The sequence below is a fragment of the Ovis canadensis genome, chromosome 18, assembly GCF_042477335.2.
Source record: "Ovis canadensis isolate MfBH-ARS-UI-01 breed Bighorn chromosome 18, ARS-UI_OviCan_v2, whole genome shotgun sequence".
In the NCBI taxonomy this organism is placed as follows: Eukaryota; Metazoa; Chordata; class Mammalia; order Artiodactyla; family Bovidae; genus Ovis; species Ovis canadensis.
This window is the reverse complement of record NC_091262.1, coordinates 60,963,158-60,984,311: the sequence shown is the minus strand read 5'-3', so window position 1 is coordinate 60,984,311 and position 21,154 is coordinate 60,963,158. Positions and strand designations below refer to the sequence as shown.

At 38.7% G+C, this 21,154-nt stretch overlaps 1 protein-coding gene and 1 pseudogene across 4 annotated transcripts in view; both read left to right on the top strand.

Annotated features, from left to right (window-relative positions):
• Positions 1-21,154, top strand: part of SLC25A21 (solute carrier family 25 member 21) — a 554,176-nt gene that overhangs the window by 8,818 nt on the left and 524,204 nt on the right. The window contains exons 2-4 of one of the 4 annotated variants that reach the window (XM_069558763.1): positions 9,502-9,593; positions 10,606-10,759; positions 12,269-12,508. The exons of 1 other annotated variant lie outside the window; for it this stretch is intronic. In XM_069558763.1, coding sequence (XP_069414864.1) covers positions 12,439-12,508 — 70 coding nt within the window. In that variant the 5' untranslated portion in view covers positions 9,502-9,593; positions 10,606-10,759; positions 12,269-12,438. Of the gene's footprint in view, positions 1-9,501; positions 9,594-10,605; positions 10,760-11,961; positions 12,509-21,154 lie in introns of those variants that run through there. 2 more of the 4 variants (XM_069558764.1, XM_069558762.1) reach the window with 2 other exon arrangements.
• On the top strand, positions 1,466-10,689 carry LOC138423159 (serine/threonine-protein phosphatase PP1-gamma catalytic subunit pseudogene; annotated as a pseudogene).

Sequence of the window (21,154 nt, the reverse complement as noted above, 5' to 3'; positions counted from 1 at the left end):
GGACCGGATGCCATGATCTTCATTTTCTGAATGTTGAGCTTTAAGCCAACTGTTTCATTCTCCTCTTTCACTTTCATCAAGAGGCTTTTTCGCCCCTCTTCACTTTCTGCCATAAGGGTGGTGTCATCTGCATATCTGAGGTTATTGATATTTCTCCCAGCAATCTTGAGTCCAGCTTGTGCTTCTTCCAGTCCAGCGTTTCTCATGATGTACTCTGCATAGAAGTTGAATAAGCAGGGTGACAATATACAGCCTTGACGTACTCCTTTTCCTATTTGGAACCAGTCTGTTGTTCCATGTCCAGTTCTAACTGTTGCTTCCTGACCTGCATACAGATTTCTCAAGAGGCAGGTTAGGTGGTCTGGTATTCCCATCTCTTTCAGAATTTTCCACAGTTTATTGTGATCCACACAGTCAAAGGCTTTGGCATAGTCAATAAAGCAGAAATAGATGTTTTTCTGGAACTCTCTTGCTTTTTCCATATGGAATGCTGCAAATGGAGTACTAACTGGGAAGTTTATAGTAGTGAAAGTTAAGTCACTCAGTTGTGTCCGACTCTTTGCCACTTTCATGGACTGGAGCCTACAGGGCTTCTCCATCCATGGGATTCTCCAGGCAAGAATACTGGAGTGGGTTACCATTTCCTTCTCCAGGGGATTTCCCTGACCCAGGGATCGAATGCTTGCATTAAAAGAAAAAAACAAAAAACCTCAAGTTGACAACCTAACTTTAGACCTCAGGGAACTAGGAAAATGGAGCCAAACTAAGTCCAAAGTTCAAAAAAGAAAAGAAATAATAAAGATTAGAACAAAGATAAATGAAATAAACTAGAAAGACAGCTTTTAAAAAATCAATGAATCCAAAGTTGATATTCTTAAAAAGATCAACAAAATTGATAAGCCTTTGCCTAAACTCAGAAAGAAAAAAAAGAGGACTCATAACTAAAATTAGAAATGAAATAGAAGACATTGCCACTGATGTGACAGAATTAAAAATGACCACAAGAGCTCATGGTTCCAGTGGGGAGAAAAGGAGGAAGCAGGGAGAGGGGTGGTTGAGGGAGGACCTGCTGCAGCTTCTGCAACCGCTGCCACTACCATCTCTATGCTTGTGATGTGGGAAAGTGAAAGTGAAGTCTCTCAGTCGTGCCTGACTCTTTGCGACCCTATGGATAGTAGCCTGCCCCAAGCTCCTCTGTCCATGGGATTTTCAAGGCAAGAGTACTGGAGCGAGTTGCCATTTCCTTCTCCAGGGAATCTCCCAACCCAGGTATTGAACCCAGGTCTCTCACATTGTAGACAGACGCTTTACCATCTGAGCCACCAGGGAAGTCCTGTGATGTGGGAAAGGAGGTGTAAATCCTGACCTGTGGCTGCGGTGGAGCCTCTGCAAGAAGGTTAATGGAAGGAAGGTGAAGGTGGATATAAATAAACTCAATATTGGCGGTAGCATCTAATTGCTGCTGTAAGTGAGAGAGTCGAAGCCTAGTAAGAATGTCTAGCTACAGGAGAATGAAATCAGAGGACTGTGCTTAAAGTCCCAAGAGAGCTTTCTCAATCAGTCTTATCCTGCTAGAACTTGAAGCACCACTCAAGATACGTGGTGATATCCATGGGCAATACTATGATTTGCTTCGACTTTTTGAGTAGAGTGGTGCAATCCTGCCAGAAAACAAATTACCTGTTTACTGAGGACTATGTGCATAGGCGAAAGCAGTCATTGGAGACCATCAGCCTCTTGTTGGCTTACAAAATCAAATATCCTGAGGAATTTTTTCTTCTCAGAGGAAACCATGAATGTGCATCAATAGGATTTATGGATTTTATTCTGAGTGTAAAAGAAGATATAACATTAAACTATGGAAAACTTTCACAGCCTGCTTTAACTGTTTATTGATAGCAGCCATCGTGGATGAGAAAATATTCTGCTGTCATGGAGGTTTATCACCAAATCTTCAATCCATGGAACAGATTTGGCAAATTATGTGACCAACTGATGTACCAGATCAAGGTCTTCTTTGTGATCTTTTGTAGTCTGACCCTGATGAAGATGTCTTAAGCTGAGGTGAAAATGACAGAGAAGTGTCCACATTTGATGCAGAAGTGGTTGTAAAATTTCTCCATAGGCATAATTTGGATCTTATATGTAAAGCCCATTAAGTGGTTGAAGATGGATATGAAGTTTTTGCAAAGAGGCAGTTGGTCAGTCTGTTTTCCATGTCCAGTTATGGTAGAGAGTTTGACAATGCAGGTACCATGATGAGTGTGGACGAAACACATCTAATGTGTTCTTTTCAGATTTTAAAGCCTGCAGAGATGGCAACCCACTCCAGTACTCTTGCCTGGACAATCCCATGGATGGAGGAGCTTGGTAGGCTGCGGTCTATGGGGTCGCGAAGAGTTGGACAGGACTGAGCGTCTTCACTTTCACTTTTCACTTTCATGCAGTGGGGAAGGAAATGGCAACCCACTCCAGTGTTCTTGCCTGGTGGGCTGCCATCTATGGGGTTACACAGAGTCAGACACAACTGAAGCGACTTAGCAGTAGCAGCAGCAGAGAAAAAGAAGCCAAATGCCACGAGACCCATAACACCTCCAAGGGGTATGATCACAAAGCAAACAAAGAAATTGATGTCATGTTGACACTGCTTAGTTGGGACTTTTAACATACACTATATAAGCTTCATTTTTTAAAACTGTAATGTGTATTGTTCAGCTTGCTCAAACAGTGTTTTGAGGCCCCCCCTTTTCCATTTTTTACTTAAGGAATGGTATTTGCTGGTTATAACAGCAAATGAAAGACTCTCCACTCCCAAGGAAAAATGTTTCGTTTTGTTTCTGTTCCTTTTGTAAACAACTTTAATGAGGGTGTAAAAGCTGTACACTTAGAACAGTGTACCCTAAGGGGTGAGTGTACAACTGATTTGTTTTTTAATTCAGTACAGCCCCTGAATAATGTAAATGCTCATTTTCTTTAAGATATAAAGAGCTCTAGGGTGCTCAGTCTGTACATGTTATTGTCATAAAATGCATACTGTTGGATACAAACCACTGTGAACTTTTTTGTTTCAAAGGGACTGTTTTTTTTTTTTTCCCTTCTCATTGTCTTATCATGTAAAACTACTTTTTATAGCTATCAACATTAGGAGTAACTTTCAACCTTGCCAGCATCACTGGTATGTATATTTAATTAAAGCACACTTTCCCCTGTGGTATACTTAAAATGGCAGTTAAAGCCATTATTTTCTAAAAAATGACTGTAAGAGACAAATATGAACAGTTATATGCCAACAAAATGGATAACCTAAAAGAAGTTGATAAATTCCTAGAAAAACACAACCTACCAAGATTGAATTATGCAGATAAAAAAATCTGAACAGATCTAAAGTAAGGAGATTGAAGCAGTAATCAAACCTCGACAAAGAAAAGTTCTGGACCAGAAGGCTTCACTGGAGAATTCTACTAAACATTTAAGAATTAGCACCAATCCTCCTTAAAAATTCCAAAGAATAAAAGAGGAAGAAACACTTGGAAACTCATCCTATGAGGCCAGCAGTACTTTGATACTAAAACTAGATAAAAAGAGGAAAAAACAGACTAACATCCCTGATGAACAATGATGAAAAACTCCTCAGCAGAATACTCCTAAATTGAATCCAACAGCACATTAAAATGATTATTTACCATGACCACGTGGGATTTTTATCTGGAACAAAGGCTCTATTCAACATATCAAAATCAATCAACATTAACAAAAGACAAAAATCACATGAGTATCTCAACTGAAATCAGAGAAAGCATTTGACAAAACTTGACACTCTTTCATTATTTAAAAAAGACAACAAACTAAGAATAGAAAAAGTAATTTCAACATAATGGGCTTCCCAAATGACTCAGGGGTAAAGAATCAGTCTGCCAATGCAGGAGGCTCAGGAGACATAGGTTCAATCCTGGCCGGGAGATCCCCTGGAGAAGGAAATGGCAACCATTCCAGTATTCTTGCCTTGAAAATGTCATGAACAGAAAATTCTGCCTGTAGAACTATATAGTCCATGGGGTCGCAAGGAGTCATATGTGACTGAACTTGCATGCACACATCTCAACATAATAAAAACCTACAGCAAACATCATCTTCCATGGTGAATACCTAAAAGCTTTTCTCTTAAGATCAGGAACACAGCAAGGAAGCCCACTGTCACCATTACTATTCAACATAATATGGGATTCCTAGTCAGTTCAATTAGGCAGAAAAAATTAATATAGGCATTCAAATTGGAAATAAAGAGGTAAAATTAACTCTTTCTGCAGATGATATTATTTTAGATGAAAATCCTAAGGTTCCACAATGAAATTACTACAGGTAATAATTTCAGCAAAGTTTCAGGATATAAAAATCAATGCACAGACATCAGTTATATTTCTGTACACTAACAATGACCAATGTGAGAAGGAAATTAAGAAAATGACTGCACTTAGTATAGCATGAAAAAGGATAAAATAATTAGCAATAAACTTAGCTGAAGAGGTGAAAAACTTGTATACTGAAAACTGTAAGACATTTCTAAAGAAATTAAGAAGATGCAAATAAATGGAAAGACATTCATGCTTGTGAACTAGAAGACAGTATTGTTTAAATGTCCATACTACCCAAAGTGATATACAGATTCAGTTCAATCCCTATTAAAATCCTATGGCATTTTTTACAGAAATAAGAAAAATCTAAAATTCATATGAAACCACAGAAACCTCTGAAGCAATCTTGAGAAAGAAGAACAAGGTAGAAGCCTCACACTTCCTGAACTCAAAGCATACTATAGACAACTGTAATTAAGTGGCATTGTCTGTCTCTTCACACAGTCTTCCTTCTATGCATGTCTTCCTGTGTCTAAATTTCCCCTTTTTATAAGAATACACATTGTACTAGGGTCATCCTAAAGAGCTTATTTTAATTCGATTATTCTATAAATACCCTATTTCCAAATGAGGTCATATTCTGAGGTACTTGGAGTTAGGGCTTCAATTCATCTTTTCTGGAGGAGACAGTTCAGCCCATGATAATAACTTGAGAAACATAAAAATGAAAACACAACATGCTATGGTTATGGGATGCAACAAAAGCAGTGCTCAGGACATTCACAGCTGTAGATGACCATATTAAAAAAGAAAACACTGCAAATCAATAGCTTAATTTTACACCTTAGGAAATTAGAAAAAGGAGAGAAAACAAAACCAGCAGAAGGAAAGAAATATTATAGCAGAGGTGAATGAAATAGGGAATAGGGAAAATAATAGAACTGCCTAAACCAAAAGTTTGGTTCTTCAAAAATGTTTTAAAATTTTCAAAACTTTAGCTATATTGACTAAGAAAAAGATAGATGTTATTAAAATCAGAAATGAAAGTGAAAACATCAAAACTTAGCTACATTGACTAAGAAAAAACAGATGTAATAAAATCAGAAATGAAAGTGGGGACGTTACTATTGGCCTTACAGAAACTGAAAGAATTTTAAGAGAATATAATTGCCGTACAATTGTATGCCAACAAATTAAATAATTTAGATGAAGTGAACACATTCCTTAAAATATACACAATACCAAAACTTACTCTAGAGTAGAAGATATAAACAGACCTATAATAAGTAAACAAATTGAATCAGTAATTAAAATCAATCCAATAAAACAAGTTCAAGACCAGATGGCTTTACAGGTGAATTCTACCAAATATTTAAAGAATTAACAATGATTCTACTCAAACTTTTTCCAAAAATAGAGAGGAGAAAATACTTCCTAATACATTCTATGAGACCAACATTTCCTTGATACTAAAGCCAGAAAAAGATATCACAAGAAAAGTACAGACCAATATCCTTTATGATGCAAATATACTAGCAAACTAAATTCAAAAGCATATTTAAAGGAGTAAGCACCATGAACAAACAGAATTTATCCCAGGAATAAAAAGGTATTAAGACATGATAGAATCAATCCATATAGTACATTTCATATTAATATGACAAAGGAAAAATACCTACATGATTATCTTAATAGATGTAGAAAAAGCACCTGACAAAATTCCACCTCATTTCAGGTTAAAACACTCAGCAAAATAGGAATAAAAGGAACACTTCCTTAACATGATAAAAAGCACTTATGAAAATTTCACAGGTAACATATTCATGTCAGGAACAAGACAAGGACACCTAATTTCATCACTGCTACTCAACATTGTACTGGAATTCCTAGAGAGAACAATTATGTAAGAAAGAAATAAAAGTTCTCCAAATTAGGAGAGAAATAAAACTATATCTGTTTGCAAATGACATGATTCTATGTAGAAAAAAAATCCACCAGAAAATTAATATATGAATTCAGCAGAGTTGCAGGGTACAGGATCAAAACACAAAAATCAGTGGTGCTTCCATATACCAGCAGTGAATTATCCAAATAGGAAATTTTGAAAGATCCTCTTACTACAGCATCCAAAATAATAAAATACCTAGTAATAAATTTAACCAAGGAAGTGAAAAGTGTGCATACTAAAGACTACAATGCAATGTTGAAAGAAACTAAAGACATAGTTAAATGGAAAGGCATCCCATATTCATAGATCATAAGATTTTAATATTGTTAAAATAGCACTTCTGTCCAAAGTCATCTGCAGATTCAAAGCAATCCCTATCAAAATTCCAGTGGCCTTTCTTGCATAAGTCAGTAAGCTGATCCTCAGGTTCATATGGAATTGCAAGGGGCCTCAAATAGTCAAGGCAATTTAGGAAAAGAAAAAGAAAGTGGGAGAACTTATGTGTTCTGATTTCAAAGCTTTCAAAATATTAATTAAATAGTGAGGTTGGGGCATAAGGAGAGACATACTGACCAGTAGAAAGAATAGAGAATCCAGAAAGAAACCCAAGTATCTATGGCCAATTGATTTTCAACAAGCATTCCAGACCATTTAATGATTATCTTCAACTCTTGGACTTCGTCAAGATTAAAAACGTGTGCATCAAAGGATACTATCAAGAAAGTAAAAAATGGAAGAAACATTTGCAAATCATATATCTAATAGGGCTTAATATTCAGAATGTACAAAGAACTCTTACAATTTAATAACAAAAATATACAGTCCAACCAAAAAATGAGCAATGGGCTTTAATAGACTTTTTTTTTTAAAGACATAGAAATGGCCAATAATCACATGAAAAGATGGTCAACTTCATCAGTCATTGAAGAAAAGCGAATCAAAGCCACTATGTGATACCACTTCACATCCTCTGGGACTAGGATGGCTGTAATTTTTTTTCAAATGGAAAATAATAAGTTTGGGGAGGAATATAGAGGCATATATATATGTATACTTAGGTTCCAATAATATCTAAGGTATTCAGAATGAATTCAGGCAAAAGTTACTTAAATTCTGTGCCAGAATTTCCTCATTTGTGAAAGTGAAAGTGTTAGTCGCTCAGTCATGTCTGACTCCTTGCAACCCTGCCAGGCTCCTCTGTCCATGGGATTTCCCAGGCAAGAATACTGAAATGGGTTGCCATTTTCTTCTCCAGAGTATCTTCCAGACCCAGGGATCGAACCCAGTTCTCTTTCATTGCAGGCAGATTCTTTACCATCTGAGTTACCAGGGAAGCCCAAAATGTATCTGAGAGTAAGCAACAGCTTTTCTAGGAATTATTTTAAAATTTATATTCATTATAAACAGCCCTGTGTGTGTGCTGTGCTCAGTCATATCTGACACTTGGTGATCCTCCTCATTTGTAAGATGAGAATATTTCAGGACTTCCCTCATGGTCAAATGCTTAAGAACCTGCCTGCCAATGCAGGGGACTCATTTCATCCTTAGTCCCATAAGACCCCACATGCTGCAGAACAACCAAGCCCATGTGCCTAGAGCTTGTGTTCCACCACAAGATAAGTCACTGCCATGAGAAGCCCAAGCACAGGGATAGTGTAAATGAGATAGTGGTTTGTAAAAATCTTAGCCTAGTGCCTTGCATAAGTAAGTATTACATGAATATTGTAGTTATTACAATTTGCTAGGCAGGCTGACTATGGCCTGAAGGTTGCAGATTGCTCTTCACTTTTCTAGAATCTTGATTTCCCTCTGGTCTGTTCTCTTATTTTTTTCCTAATTTGCTGCGAACCAAAATATTAGATGTCCATCCTATCAATGTTTCTAGAATTGGGTCTAAAATTAGTTCTAAGTGAAGGCCTGGGAAGCTTCCAGGAGCAAGTAAAAGGATTTCTGCATGTTGATGGCTCATAGGTCTTAACTATACATTCACAGTTACCTCTTAAGTAACAGAACTCTGTAAATAAATGGCCTCTAAGTGTTGTTCTTATCATATCACAACAATATATTGAAAAAAAGCTTCCCAAGTAATTATTTTGTTCATACAGCCCAGTTAAAGTCCCTTGGAACTTAGAGCTGCTCTGTTAGGCGATAGAATAATCTAATGCATCAGAACCTAGGATCTGTCCTAAATAACATGTTGCTTTGATATCTGTAAACTGTAAATCACTGAGGACTTAGAGCAGTGATACTCAGACCTGATTTGCACACGGCATTTCTTTAATATTTCTGCAAAAGAATACTTGAGAATAATATAGGTCTTTTGAATCAGTCAAGAGTTGAAATCTCTCCTACTAGTCAAGATTTCTTAATCTGGTATCCACAGAACATTCTTCCCAACTTCCCACCCTATTCCATGGATGGGCTCTATGCATGCCAAATTCTGCATTTGTATGTCTATGTGTATATACAGTGTGTTTTGGCATCTAAAGAAGAGTCTCTAGCCTACAATGTCTATGTGTCTTTAGGGAACGGTATTTGTAAATGTGGCTCCAGTCACAGTACATTGAATACCATGGGATTATATTGCATTTTCTAGTCAGAAACTGATGAAGATAAACTTTAGACTTGAGGAAAACAGAATTTTTCAAACTGAGAAACACTGTAATTTTACAGTATAGCTCTTGGTTCCTAAACTTTTTCCCATACTGTGGTTGACACTGCCAGTTGTTTAATATGTTTTTCCCTTTCTCTCATAATGGTGTATATATATATATATATATATATATATATATATATATATATATATATAACTTTTTTTTTTCCCCTAGACACATTGTCACCCAGCAAAATACTACCTTTCCTGACCTCCCTCATACTTAGGCATAGCCCTTGTGGCCAAGTTCTAACCAACGAGATTTATGTAATTTGGAGGGTTTTCTTTACCCTTTTTACTTTTCTTCCTCTCTGCAGGCCTGAGCTTTATTTTGGCTTACAATTGTGTCATTATCTGAGGGCGAAATAAATTTCTGTCTCATTTAAATCACTATTATTTTGGCCTTGAACAGTAGCTGATCCTATGGCGCAATACAAAAACTTTATTCCAAAAAGACATTGAAGAAATTGTCAGATACTTAAGTTCAGTATCTATTTTTTTAATCTTTATTCAATTTGTCACAATATTGTTTATGTTTTGGCCCCAAGGCGTACGGGATCCTGGCTCCCCGATCAGGGATGGAACCCTTACCCCCTCCACTGAAAGTCTTAATCACTGGACCATCAGGGAAGTCCCTTCAGTAAGTATTTTAAGGTTCCTAAAAGTTTAGTTTCTAGTCACTTGGCAAACTGATAAATTCATAATTTATCAACCAAGATCAAGTAAATAAATCAATAATTAAAAAATAGAAGCTTGATACTTTAGCAGTTTTGCTCTAATATCAGGACATTACACCATTATTTAAAATATTAATAGAAAAAGTAATGTGATGGATTGTGTCTAGGGAATCTGAAATAGTAGGTCAAGTAAACTTTGCTTTTCCCAGTGGTAACCTCCCAGGGTTCCAATATTGGCCATGGGTAAATTTGGCTGCAGGTAAGAGCTATGCCCCATAATCAGAGCTCTGAGCATAGTGGGTACTTGTTGACTGTGGATTACCACTGGCTGACTCCTAAACTCCAGAATGTTCTTATACCCAGGTCCTATCTTCTCAGCTCATCTAGAGGTATAGGATTAGACCACCTGTGATATCAGGTCTTTTTTTACTCAAAGAAATCTATTCTAATACAGAGAGGTTAAAAAGAGATAGCAATTTTCTAAAAGGGTATTTGGAAAGAGACAATCTGGGAGTCTTATGACTGAATCCTTGGGATCCTGAAAGATTGAGATCTGAGTGAGACCTCAAACTTGCATCTACCTCCTCAAGGTAAAATATTCATAGATTAAGATATTTATGAAAAGAAAAAAGATATTCATGGAAATGATGAATGATGTCAAAAGGCTGTCTTTAAATTTTGACCTGGGAATACTGCTGTATTTCCTGAAATAATCTAGGGAAGGGAAAAATTTACTTACATTACAACATGGTGTGATCTCTTTCATTAGATTATATACTCTAGGGGGGATTTTAACTGTAATATTGCCAGAGCATAATGCTGACACATAGAAAATTCTCAATGAATGAAGGTAGGATTTGCTTCCCTGTGTGCTTTGGGGTTTAATAGTATGTAATAATAAAAAAATTTTCTTTAATTGAAAAAAATTATCTACTTATATACAAAATTAATTTTGGTAACATTTAATTATTTTAGGTTTCAGTATGACCAAAGGTAATTTGGCCTGTGATTAACATTTAAATCTATAATCCCATGGCTCTTAGAAGAAGGAATCCTGGAACTGAATCCAGCTATTCCAATAACTTCTGGTGTGATCTTGGGAAACTTAGTTTCCTCAGTGGAAAATGAGGTAAATATTTTCTCTGAGCTCTGAAATTCTGATTTTAGTGCTTAGTATATAATAGGTTCTAAAGTATTTACTGAATGAGTAAGTGATTCTATGTTATACTTAAGGCCTCATATTTAATTAGTAAGAAATTGAAACATTGCTTAAAAGCTTTAACCATATCTAAATAGCAAATATTTCTGAAAACTATTTCTTGGTGAGCATATTCAAACTTGATAATTTTAATCAAATATGAGAAAATTTGTTTTTGCACATCTGACCACAGAAGTAATAAGTCTCTTCAATTGCTCAGTCATTATTATCAGCTTTTAATAGCTCAACCTAAGAATTAAACACAAAATATAAAACCAATTACTGTATTTTGTACATTTAATTGGAAATCATATATATTAAGTTGAACTTTGTTACATATACTGATATTCAATGGCCTTCAAAAATAGTAATTTTATATGGTTCAAACTGAATATATTTAGTACTGAATACCATGTGTAATAAATAATATGACAATAAGGGTTCCAAAGTTTCTCCTCCCTTTTAGGCCTATCATTTCCTGCCTGTTAAGGGTGTGGCAGGTATTTTACTAAAATTTGAGAATCCGGTCTCTCCTACATAGCATCAACTTGTGGTGTAAAAATAGTATATATATCCTAGTATTTTTGTTTTGCTAACTGTCCTAAAAGGCTAGTATGAATAATTAATCACTTTATAGAGAGAATATACTGGGAGTTCCTTAATGTTCCTTGATTATTTAGGTCAGTGGTTCACCAACTTTAGCATATATAATAATCATTGGAGAACTTATTCAAACAGTTTTCTGAGCCCAATACCACAGATTGTGATTCAGTAGGTCAGGACTGGAACACGAATCTGCTTTTCTTACACACACATTACATGGATGCGCACGGATCTTAGGTATAGAAGCGACTTATTTGTAATAAGGCCTCCACCCCGCCCCCCCCCCCCCCCCCCCCCCGCTTTGGTCTTCCAGTAAATAAAACTCAAGCTGATGAGGTACGAGATAAATTCCCTTAAGCCGAAACCGCTTCTTAGAAAAGTACTACATTAACTCAATTGTAAGATAACCATAAATTGGATTTATTTTGACTTAGTTGCTGTCAATTTCAGTCTACAGTTTCAGGACAACTAACTCCGAGGAATTCAGTCACCTGTTCCTTCTTTAGAACTGCACTGTGCTCTGGCTTTCCAGAGGGCAAGGGTCGCCGGGGCCCTGCCGATGAAGTTCTAGGCCAGAGTCACTTTTTTTTACTTGCCTTATCAGAGGTAGAGCGTCCAGCTTGACAAACTCTGCAGAAGGCTCCCGATAGGGAAACCCGTGAGCGCCAATCTAGGAGACCAAACCGACCCGCTGAGGTCGACCAACCCAACCCCGGGGTCCTTGGGTCCTCCTCGGAGCCCAGGGAGACAAGAGTGGGGAGAGGGAGCCCCTGAAGGAGAGCCACAGGCAGGTCTCAACACGCCGGAGATCACGCTGCTAATCTGTGGTCCAAACAGCCCGCCGCCTCCGAGCAGTAGTCGGACTGCCGCCCCCCAGGGAGCCACTCAGCCCAAGAAGCAACACAGCCCCGGCTCTCTTGCTCCAGAGAGGCTCTGCAGGCCGGCATCGAGGCAGGCGAGCTCGTCCCGGCATCTCAGCCCACGCCGTGGTCCACTGTCTTGCGAAGATGTCGGCCAAGCCCTCTGTCGGCTTCGTGAACGAGGCTTCTCGGCAGATCCTGGCCGGTGGCTCTGCTGGTAAGGCCGCCCCGCCCGGCCGGGGGCTAGTCGCCTTTCCTTTCGCGTGTTCCGAAAACCTTTCTCCGACAAGTCTCCCCCACCATAGGTTTTGCCTTCTTCCTCTGCCTTCCGCCCTCCGGGTTCAGAGCCTGAGTAGCCCGAGCCCGCGGAGCGCGGGAGTAAAGAAAGCCGGGATCAGGCGGCGGACCCCGGGTGTCCCAGGTCAAGTAGCCGCGGCGCCCGCGCCGGCCGCTCTCGAGTTCCCCGCTTTCTGTGTTCCTAGCCTGGAAAGCAAGGTAGGCAGCAGTCCCGAGGCCTGCCACTTTGAAGAGGTCTTTTAGCCTGGCTGGCTATTGTATTTGAAATGCTCCAGTTTGCGTTAGACTTAGTTGTGCTATCCATTATAGCCTCTTTTTAACCCCAGCTAACTCAGATCTTAAATATTTCTACCTCCCTCATTAAAGTATGCCTCGGGACTTCACAGGTTTTCTTATTGCATCCTGTTTCTTGCTTGCAGCTATTCCTGCCTTAATAAGCATATTAAAATTAAATGAAAATGTTGACGCATATAAACACCTTTGATATAATAGGCTCACAGTAATTTATGGAGAGTTATGCTGTAGGGAAGAATCTTTTAGGACGAAATCTCTTATAGCTAATCATGGAAGTAATTACTAAGTGTGGCTAAGATCAAGTTACACACGAGTTACATTATGTGAATGTATTTTAAAGATATTTTAAAATATAAATTATGAATTGATTGAAAATTTAATCTTACAAATTGTGATACATATTATTATGAATGTATAAAATAATTACTGTAATTCACTCATCACCATAAAACATTTTTTTAAATGTACTTATTTATTTATTTAGCTGCTCTGGGTCTTAGGTGCTGCATGCGAATCTTTCATCTTTCTTGTAGCAAGGGAGTTCATTAGTTGCAGCAAGAGAAACCTAATTCCCTAACCAGGCACGGGACCACCAGGCACGGGACTTGCACCCCTTGCGTTGGGAGCACCAATTCTTAGCCACTGGACCACCAGGGCAGTCCCAAAACATTTTTATAAATGTAAATATCCCTTAATAAATTATGGTAATGCTAGTAAATCATATTAAGATGACTGAATGTCTAATGTCTACCTTTGACAAGCAAATTTTATTTTCAAACAAATTTGAACTTTGCATAAAGGACTGTTACAAATTATGACTATTTATCATCCTGTCACAAGTTCCTTGCATCTAGGAGGACCACCAGCAGATGTATCACTTACAATCTACACTTTTCTAACGATGACATTTCATTAATATGGCAATCAAGGCATTCATTTCTTATATGTGATTATGCTATGTCTATTCATTATATTGTTAGTGCTCCCACTTTCTACTTTTTAGTTGTTCCCGGTAGTGGTAATGAATTTGCACCAATTTACTCACCATTTTGGTCAAATTCCACAATGCCCATGACTGTCAGCTGTCCTTGATTTCCTTGATTCGGAGTCCATAACCCTTATTAAATAAAACTCAGCTGGCCCAGGAGGGAAATATAGTTAATTGGTGAACATCCTAACCTGTGACTAGTGATTCATACGTGCATTTGTGCATGCTCAGTCGCTTCAGTTGTGTCCAACTCTTTGCAACCCCATGGACTGTAGCCCGCCAGGCTCCTCTGTCCATGGGATTCTCCAGGCAAGGATACAGGAGTGGGTTGCCATGCTCTCCTCCAGGGGATCTTCCCTACCCAGGGATTGAATCTGGGTCTCCTGGGTCTTCTGCATTGCAGGCGGTTTCTTTACTACTCAGCCACCAGGGAAACAGGAGACTGACTTTGCTTTTTTTCAATTCCAGTGTATGATGCTGGGGTGAGACACAAAATAATCCAGTATTGGTCAAGGGCCCACTTCTGTACCAATCAGTTGTAGCCAGTCCCCACTGGGAGGAGTGAGAATCTCAGGGCAAATTATTTTCCAAAGAAGTTGAAACACATCTTGAGATGGGCAATTGGTGTCTTTTGTAATGATATATGTGTGTCTTTTGTTAAAAGATATTTATAATATTTGCATTTTAAAAGACCAAATGATGCACTGGTAATTGCTTGGATAATACATGTCTACAGACTTGTCTTGAGTTTGTAGCTATAGCTATTATATTGTTACCAATGATAACTTTGTTTTACACAATGAAAGCTGTGCTCAAGACAGTATACACAGAGTAGGCTTCTAGCTTGCCTTCTCAGCTTCAAGTAATAGCCTAAAATTGAGGTGAGTGGATATAAGCCAGTGATGATAGCTTCAGGAAGATCAGCAAGGCTAACACTTAAGAGAGGTTAAGGATGAGATGGAGAAGAGGCCATTGGATTAGTATTCAAAGTGTAATCCATGGATGAGCAGGACGGAGGCGCCTGGTAGTACTTGGAAGCATGTTAAAAATGTAGGACCTCGGGCTAAGCTTATTACAGACATACCATATCAGAAGCTGAGTTTTAGGAAAGTCCTCAAGTCACTAGTTTATTCTTTCAGGTTTTAGAAGCACTGCTTTAGAAGACTTGAGAAAAGAGATTCCATAGAGTTGGAGCCAGTTTGAAGTAGGTTGCAAGTTAAATCTTTCTTGGCTTTCATTGCTGACCATAGAGAGAAGAACAAGTTCTGTACTCCTTACTTGTGTGCTGCCAGTTTAGCTTTCAGTCTTATTTTCCTGTCCTGTGCCATACGTTCCATTCGGTTTCTGCTCAGTAGATCTGCTCACCATACTTGAATGCTGCCTATACATTTGCACCTTTATTCCCAATGCCTGGAATGTCTTTCCCTAATTTTATCTACCTATTGAAACTCTGTGAAACTCTCTGACATAATGTGGTCCACTGGAGAAGGGAATGGCAAACCACTTCAATGTTCTTGCCTTGAGAACCCCATGAACGGTATGAAAAGGCAAAATGATAGGATACTGAAAGAGGAACTCCCCAGGTTGGTAGGTGCCCAATATGCTACTGGAGATCAGTGAAGAAGTAACTCCAGAAAGAATGAAGGGATGGAGCCAAAGCAAAAACAATACCCAGTTGTGGATGTGACTGGTGATAGAACCAAGGTCCGATGCTGTAAAGAGCAATATTGCATAGGAACCTGGAAAGTCAGGTCCATGAATCAAGGCAAATTGGAAGTGGTCAGACAGGAGATGGCAAGAGTGAACATCAACATTCTAGGAATCAGTGAACTAAAATGGACTGGAATGGGTGAATTTAACTCAGATGACCATTATATCTACTACTGTGGGCAGGAATCCTAAAAATCCTAGGAATCCTAAAGCTGAAACTCCAATACTTTGGCCACCTCATGTGAAGAGTTGACTCATTGGAAAAACTCTGATGCTGGGAGGGATTGGGGGCAGGAGGAGAAGGGGACGACAGAAGATGAGATGGCTGGATGGCATCACCAACTCGATGGATGAGAGTTTGGGTGAACTCCGGGAGTTGGTGAAGGACAGGGAAGCCTGGCGTGCTGCAATTCATGGGGTCGCAAAGAGTCGGACACGACTGAGCAACTGAATTGAACTGAACTGACTGAAACTGCCCATTTTCAAGGCCTGACTTGAGAATCATTTTCTGCATAAATGCTCCCAGATGGCCTTGAAGCCACATCCAGTTTTAACATTCTCATTAGCACTGAATGATGCAAGTAATAAAAATAGCTAACATTTTTGGAATAAATACAAGGGCCATGCCCAATGCAAAGCTATACATGTATCAACATTTTAAATCCTCACCACACCTTCAGAATGAAGAAACTGATACCCAGAGGGCATAATTCACTTGCCTGTGGTTGCACAAGCATGCAATCATTTCTAAAGGAATAGGATAAGAGAGGAACTGGGAAAATACTATTCTCACTGGCAGATATTTTTAGAAGTTGGAGAGATCAAGTCTGCTATCCTTTATTATCTATCTTTTATTAGTTTACATCCCTTGAAACAACTTTTATCTACAAATACAATTCTTATAGTCTTTCTGCTGCTTCATAATATCTTGCTCTCTCCAAATAATTCCATGTGTACAGGCACAAGATTATCATTTAGTGAAAAGAAAATTCTCATTATATTTAGGGCCTCTATGGGCAGTAGGGCAGATTGTGGGCTGAAAAAGGGCTCTGTCCACTTGAGCAAGTGGGAGCTGAAATCTAGCCTGTGGTCTGAGTCATAATCTGTGTATCCTAGAGCAGAGATGAGCCCAGTCCCCTAGAGCCCACATCATTCCATGGTTTGCTCCCAGTGTGGCTCTGGGAGGTTTCCCTTTTATCTCTTCTTTGAAGCCAGGAGCATGGTTCCATCTCAGACCTTCCCATTTTCCCTAGTAACCCATGTGGGCACTTCCATGTGTTTCCAAAGCTTATGGGGTTTTTATTTCCCATGTCATGTGGGTACCTTTTAGGCCCCCTCAAATGGGTATTTTACCCAAGTTCTGATAGGGCTCTGGCATTCAACTTTACAATTCTCTCAGGTCTCTAATGAAGTCCCTTGGCCCCTGAGAAACCCTGCTCTTGCCCAGACCTGTCAGGCTCCCCGCAAAGGGCACACTTAGATCCTGTCCACATTGAATTTTCTTCATGGTGGCATCACTAGGACCCTTCTCCTCCTGCCTCCCCAAATCTGACACTCATATTCCTTGACCTCTGCAGGTCTCACTCAGAATTCTTAAGAATTCTTAAGTCTCCTCCATCTGTCTTTTACATGATCACCATGCCAGCAGAACCCTGATTTATTTCCCCAAATTTCCAGGCTGTTGTTTCTTCCTCTCCAGCATCATCCTAGTCCCCTGTATCTTGTAAGCAAACATCCTACCACAGCTTCAATCACTGTTTTTATTCTGTTCATCGTGCTGGAGATGTTTGAGTCAAATTGTTTAGTCAAAGTATCTTAGAAATAAGTTTTCCAGTTTTGCACTAAACACAGTTCAACTACTTTGTATAGTTTATCTCATTAATCATTTTCAAGGGATCAAATGAGAAAATAAAATGAGAGATTTTTCTGGAGGAGAGAAACCTGGCATTCATATTTAGGCTCCTGGGAGATAAACTATTGAGAGTATATGTAAAATGTACTTTATATTGGTGGGAGAGAGTTCAAGGCTTTCAACCCAAAAAGGTCACTAAAAAGGTACAATAATTTCAAATCTTATTTTCAAAACTCCTAATCTCATATACCTTACATATCTCCATTTTCACAAGATTTCTACTTTTTCTTACCCTAACCCCAAACAGTTAAAATACAGTTAAAAGAAATGCCTTAATAGGCAGTGTGTATACTAGTAGTTCTCCGGATTTTAATTTGGACTTGGTAATAAAAGGGCTGATGCACTGGGGGGGTAATCAAGGTTAAAATTTTGATCAAGGAGAATTCTTTTTCAGCATGGGTGCAAAGGGGATACACATGTGATTTGGATAAATGGCACCTTTGGAAATTCAGGATTTGGCAAACTGCATTTGCTTGATAATAAATAGCAGGTTGTAGAGAAACAGGTGAACCTTCATGACACATCAAAGGGAGGCTGGAACCCATTATCTGGGTAATTAGGGAGAAAAATTCCCCTTATTTCAACCACATAGGAGGAAGCAACTCTATTGCTCAAATTAATTATGAAATACCTTTAAAGGATATGTTTTAATTGAAATATAGTCTGTCTCAAAGAAAATCTAGTTCTCAAAAATATGAATTTAAGAGCTAATAAAATATGAATTACATGGGACATTTCAGAAGGTTTATTTTACTGTCCTTCATTGAAACATGTTTTAAAACTATAAGTATTGTATGTGGGCACAAGTGATATAAGAACATAAAACAACTTTACACATTTTAGATACACCTTGTTAAACCAGGCCTTCCTCACCTCCCTACCCCCTGGGCCTGTGCCCCACCACTCTCTTGACTACAGCGTCTCAGACCATTGAGAAGCTGGGTTTTAGGTATAGTACAGTAGGTGCTCAGAAATGTTTGTTGACTGTATTAATGAATAGATATCAGAAGCCCAAGCCATAGAATATTATTCTTAGGGTCCTACTCTGAAGAAAGATAAGTATTCTGGGATTCTAATAGACAACTGATATTGTGACAATATTTTCTTTCAACAATGTTTTATTTTGTAGTAGTCGTTTGATAAATGACGTGAAAACATTCAGGTCTGCACTCTCTGTCACCTTTTTTTTGGCTGAGAGGCCCATGATCACTTTTAATTTTTATTTATTTTATTTTTGTCTGTGTTGGGTCTTCACTGCTTTGGATGGGCTTTATCTAATTATGGCAAATGGGGGCTACTCTCTAGTTTGCAACTCTATAGTTGGCTGCTCTCTAGGGGCACTCTCTGGGGCTTCTTACTGTGATAGCTTCTCTTGTTGTTGAGCACAGGCTCTAGATGGGAGGGCTTCTAGTTGTGGCTCGAGGGCTCAATGGTCGTGGCTCGAGGGCTCTGGAGCACAGGCTCAGTAGTTGCAGCATAGGGTCTTAGTTGCTCCACAGCTTGTGGAATCTTCCCAGACCAGTCATGGAACCCGTGTGCCAGATTCTTATCCTCTGCACCACCAGGGAAGTCCCCGTGATCACTTTTAAAAATTTATGCATCATCTTTCGTTTCAGGACCCCAAACTGAAAAGAGATGCACCAATCATTTTCAAACACCTTTATGACTTAAGTGTGCAGTATCTTAAAATGGCAATGAGTGAAACCAGGTTAAGGGACTTCTACCGGATGCTTTATAATCGTTCCAGATTGTAACTATTTTTTTTTCTTACCAGTTTTCTTTTGCTTTTAAACTATCATGTTTGTGTCAGTTATTTCCCTATTTTGATGTGATCATGATTTATACACCTTATAAATATTCTTGCCTGGGAGATTCCTTGGACAGAGGAGCCTGGTGGGCTACAGTCCATGGGGTTGCCAAGAGTTAGACAGAACTTAGAGACTAAACAACAGCAACAGCAGATACTCTAGTAGGTCTGTATCTTTTTATTGTTATCAATAGTTTTTGTTTATTCGTTTGCTAGTGGTTTGAACAATGTACCACAAACTGGGTGGCACAAAACACCAGCAATTCATGATCTCATGGTTCTGGAGGTTAGAAGTCTGAAATTAAAGTGTGGGCAGGGAATCTGAGAGAGACTCTGTTATCTGCCTCTCACCTAGCTTCTGGCAGTTGCCCACAATCCTTGTGCTCTTTGTTGTCACATCGCTTTCTCCCTATTTGCCTCAGTGTCTGTATCCAAATTTCTCTCTTGTTATAAGAACATCACTCATTGGATTGTGGCCCACTACATTCCATTATGACCTCATTTTAACTTGATTATGTTTGCAAAGATGCTATTTCCAAATAAGGTCACATTCTCAGGTACTAGGGGTTAGGATTTGAACGTATCTTTCTGCAGGGGGCAGGGAAGGTGGGGGACACAGTTCAAGTCACAACAAACAATCGATTGTATTTTTCTCTTCATATTGAGTTTCTCAAATTCAAGCTATGGTCCTGTATTTTTCTTCCTTTCATTGTCAACTTTTGTGAAAAGTTCCTCACTCAGGTTTGACTACCCACTGTAACTGGCATATCTGCATTTATCTTTTTGCTGAAACTGTTAACTACTGGCTTTCATTCCTAATTTTACCCAATCTTAGTGGAATTTCACATCTGTAACCAATTTTTCTCTTTAAAGTTGTCTCTGCTATTGATTTTCACCCTCTTCTCCATACATGATCACTCGTGTACTGTGATGACTTGTGTACCAGCAACAAAGAATTGCTGGTTCCTCTGGAAAATCCCATGGATGGAGGAGCCTGGTGGGCTACAGTCCATGGGGTTGCTAAGAGTCAGACAGGACTGAGCGACTTCACTTTCACTTTTCACTTTCATGCACTGGAGAAGGAAATGGCAACCCACTCCGGTGTTCTTGCCTGGAGAATCCTGGGGACGGAGGAGTCTGGTGGGCTGCCGTCTATGGGGTCACACAGAGTCGGACACGACTGAAGTGACTTAGCAGCAGCAGCAGCTGTCTTTTTTCTATTTCCTCAAAAATTTATATTCTGCAGAGTTCTGAGTTCTCTACCCATTCCCACTCTGCTATGTCTTTGCTCTCTGTCTTCTGTACTATCCAGGTGCAGGTAACTCTCTGATCTGTATTTCTAACTTCTCTGTGCCCTGAAGACTTAAATTTCTAAATTATACAGTAAAAATAATGTGGAAATCAAGAGTCATGTGGATTCTAATGATTTAAAAAATATTTTAGGGCTAAAATTTGAAATTGATATTAGATCCTCAAATACCATTTTTCCTTTGTTATATAGTTGTGTCCATCCTTATTTTGAGTCTAGTTTTTCTCATTAGTTCTGTTTGTTAAGAAGTTGCAAATGAACGTCTCTGGGTACTTGCTGGGTTGGGTGGATCCTATATAATTATCTAGTCAATAATTATAATAAGACAAACAAGAAATGCTAAGATACATCTTCAATGCTCTTGAATGCCTACTATGTGTATAGTATTCAATATATCAGTGCTTTAATTAAAATCCTTACTTTGCTTAAATTATCAGTATTAATCTGTAACTTCTTGAGGATGAGGAAAATAAAGCTTAGAGAATTAAGTAACTTGCTCAAGACCAGTGACAGAGTATAGGCTCAAGTTCTGTTCTCTTTGCTTTC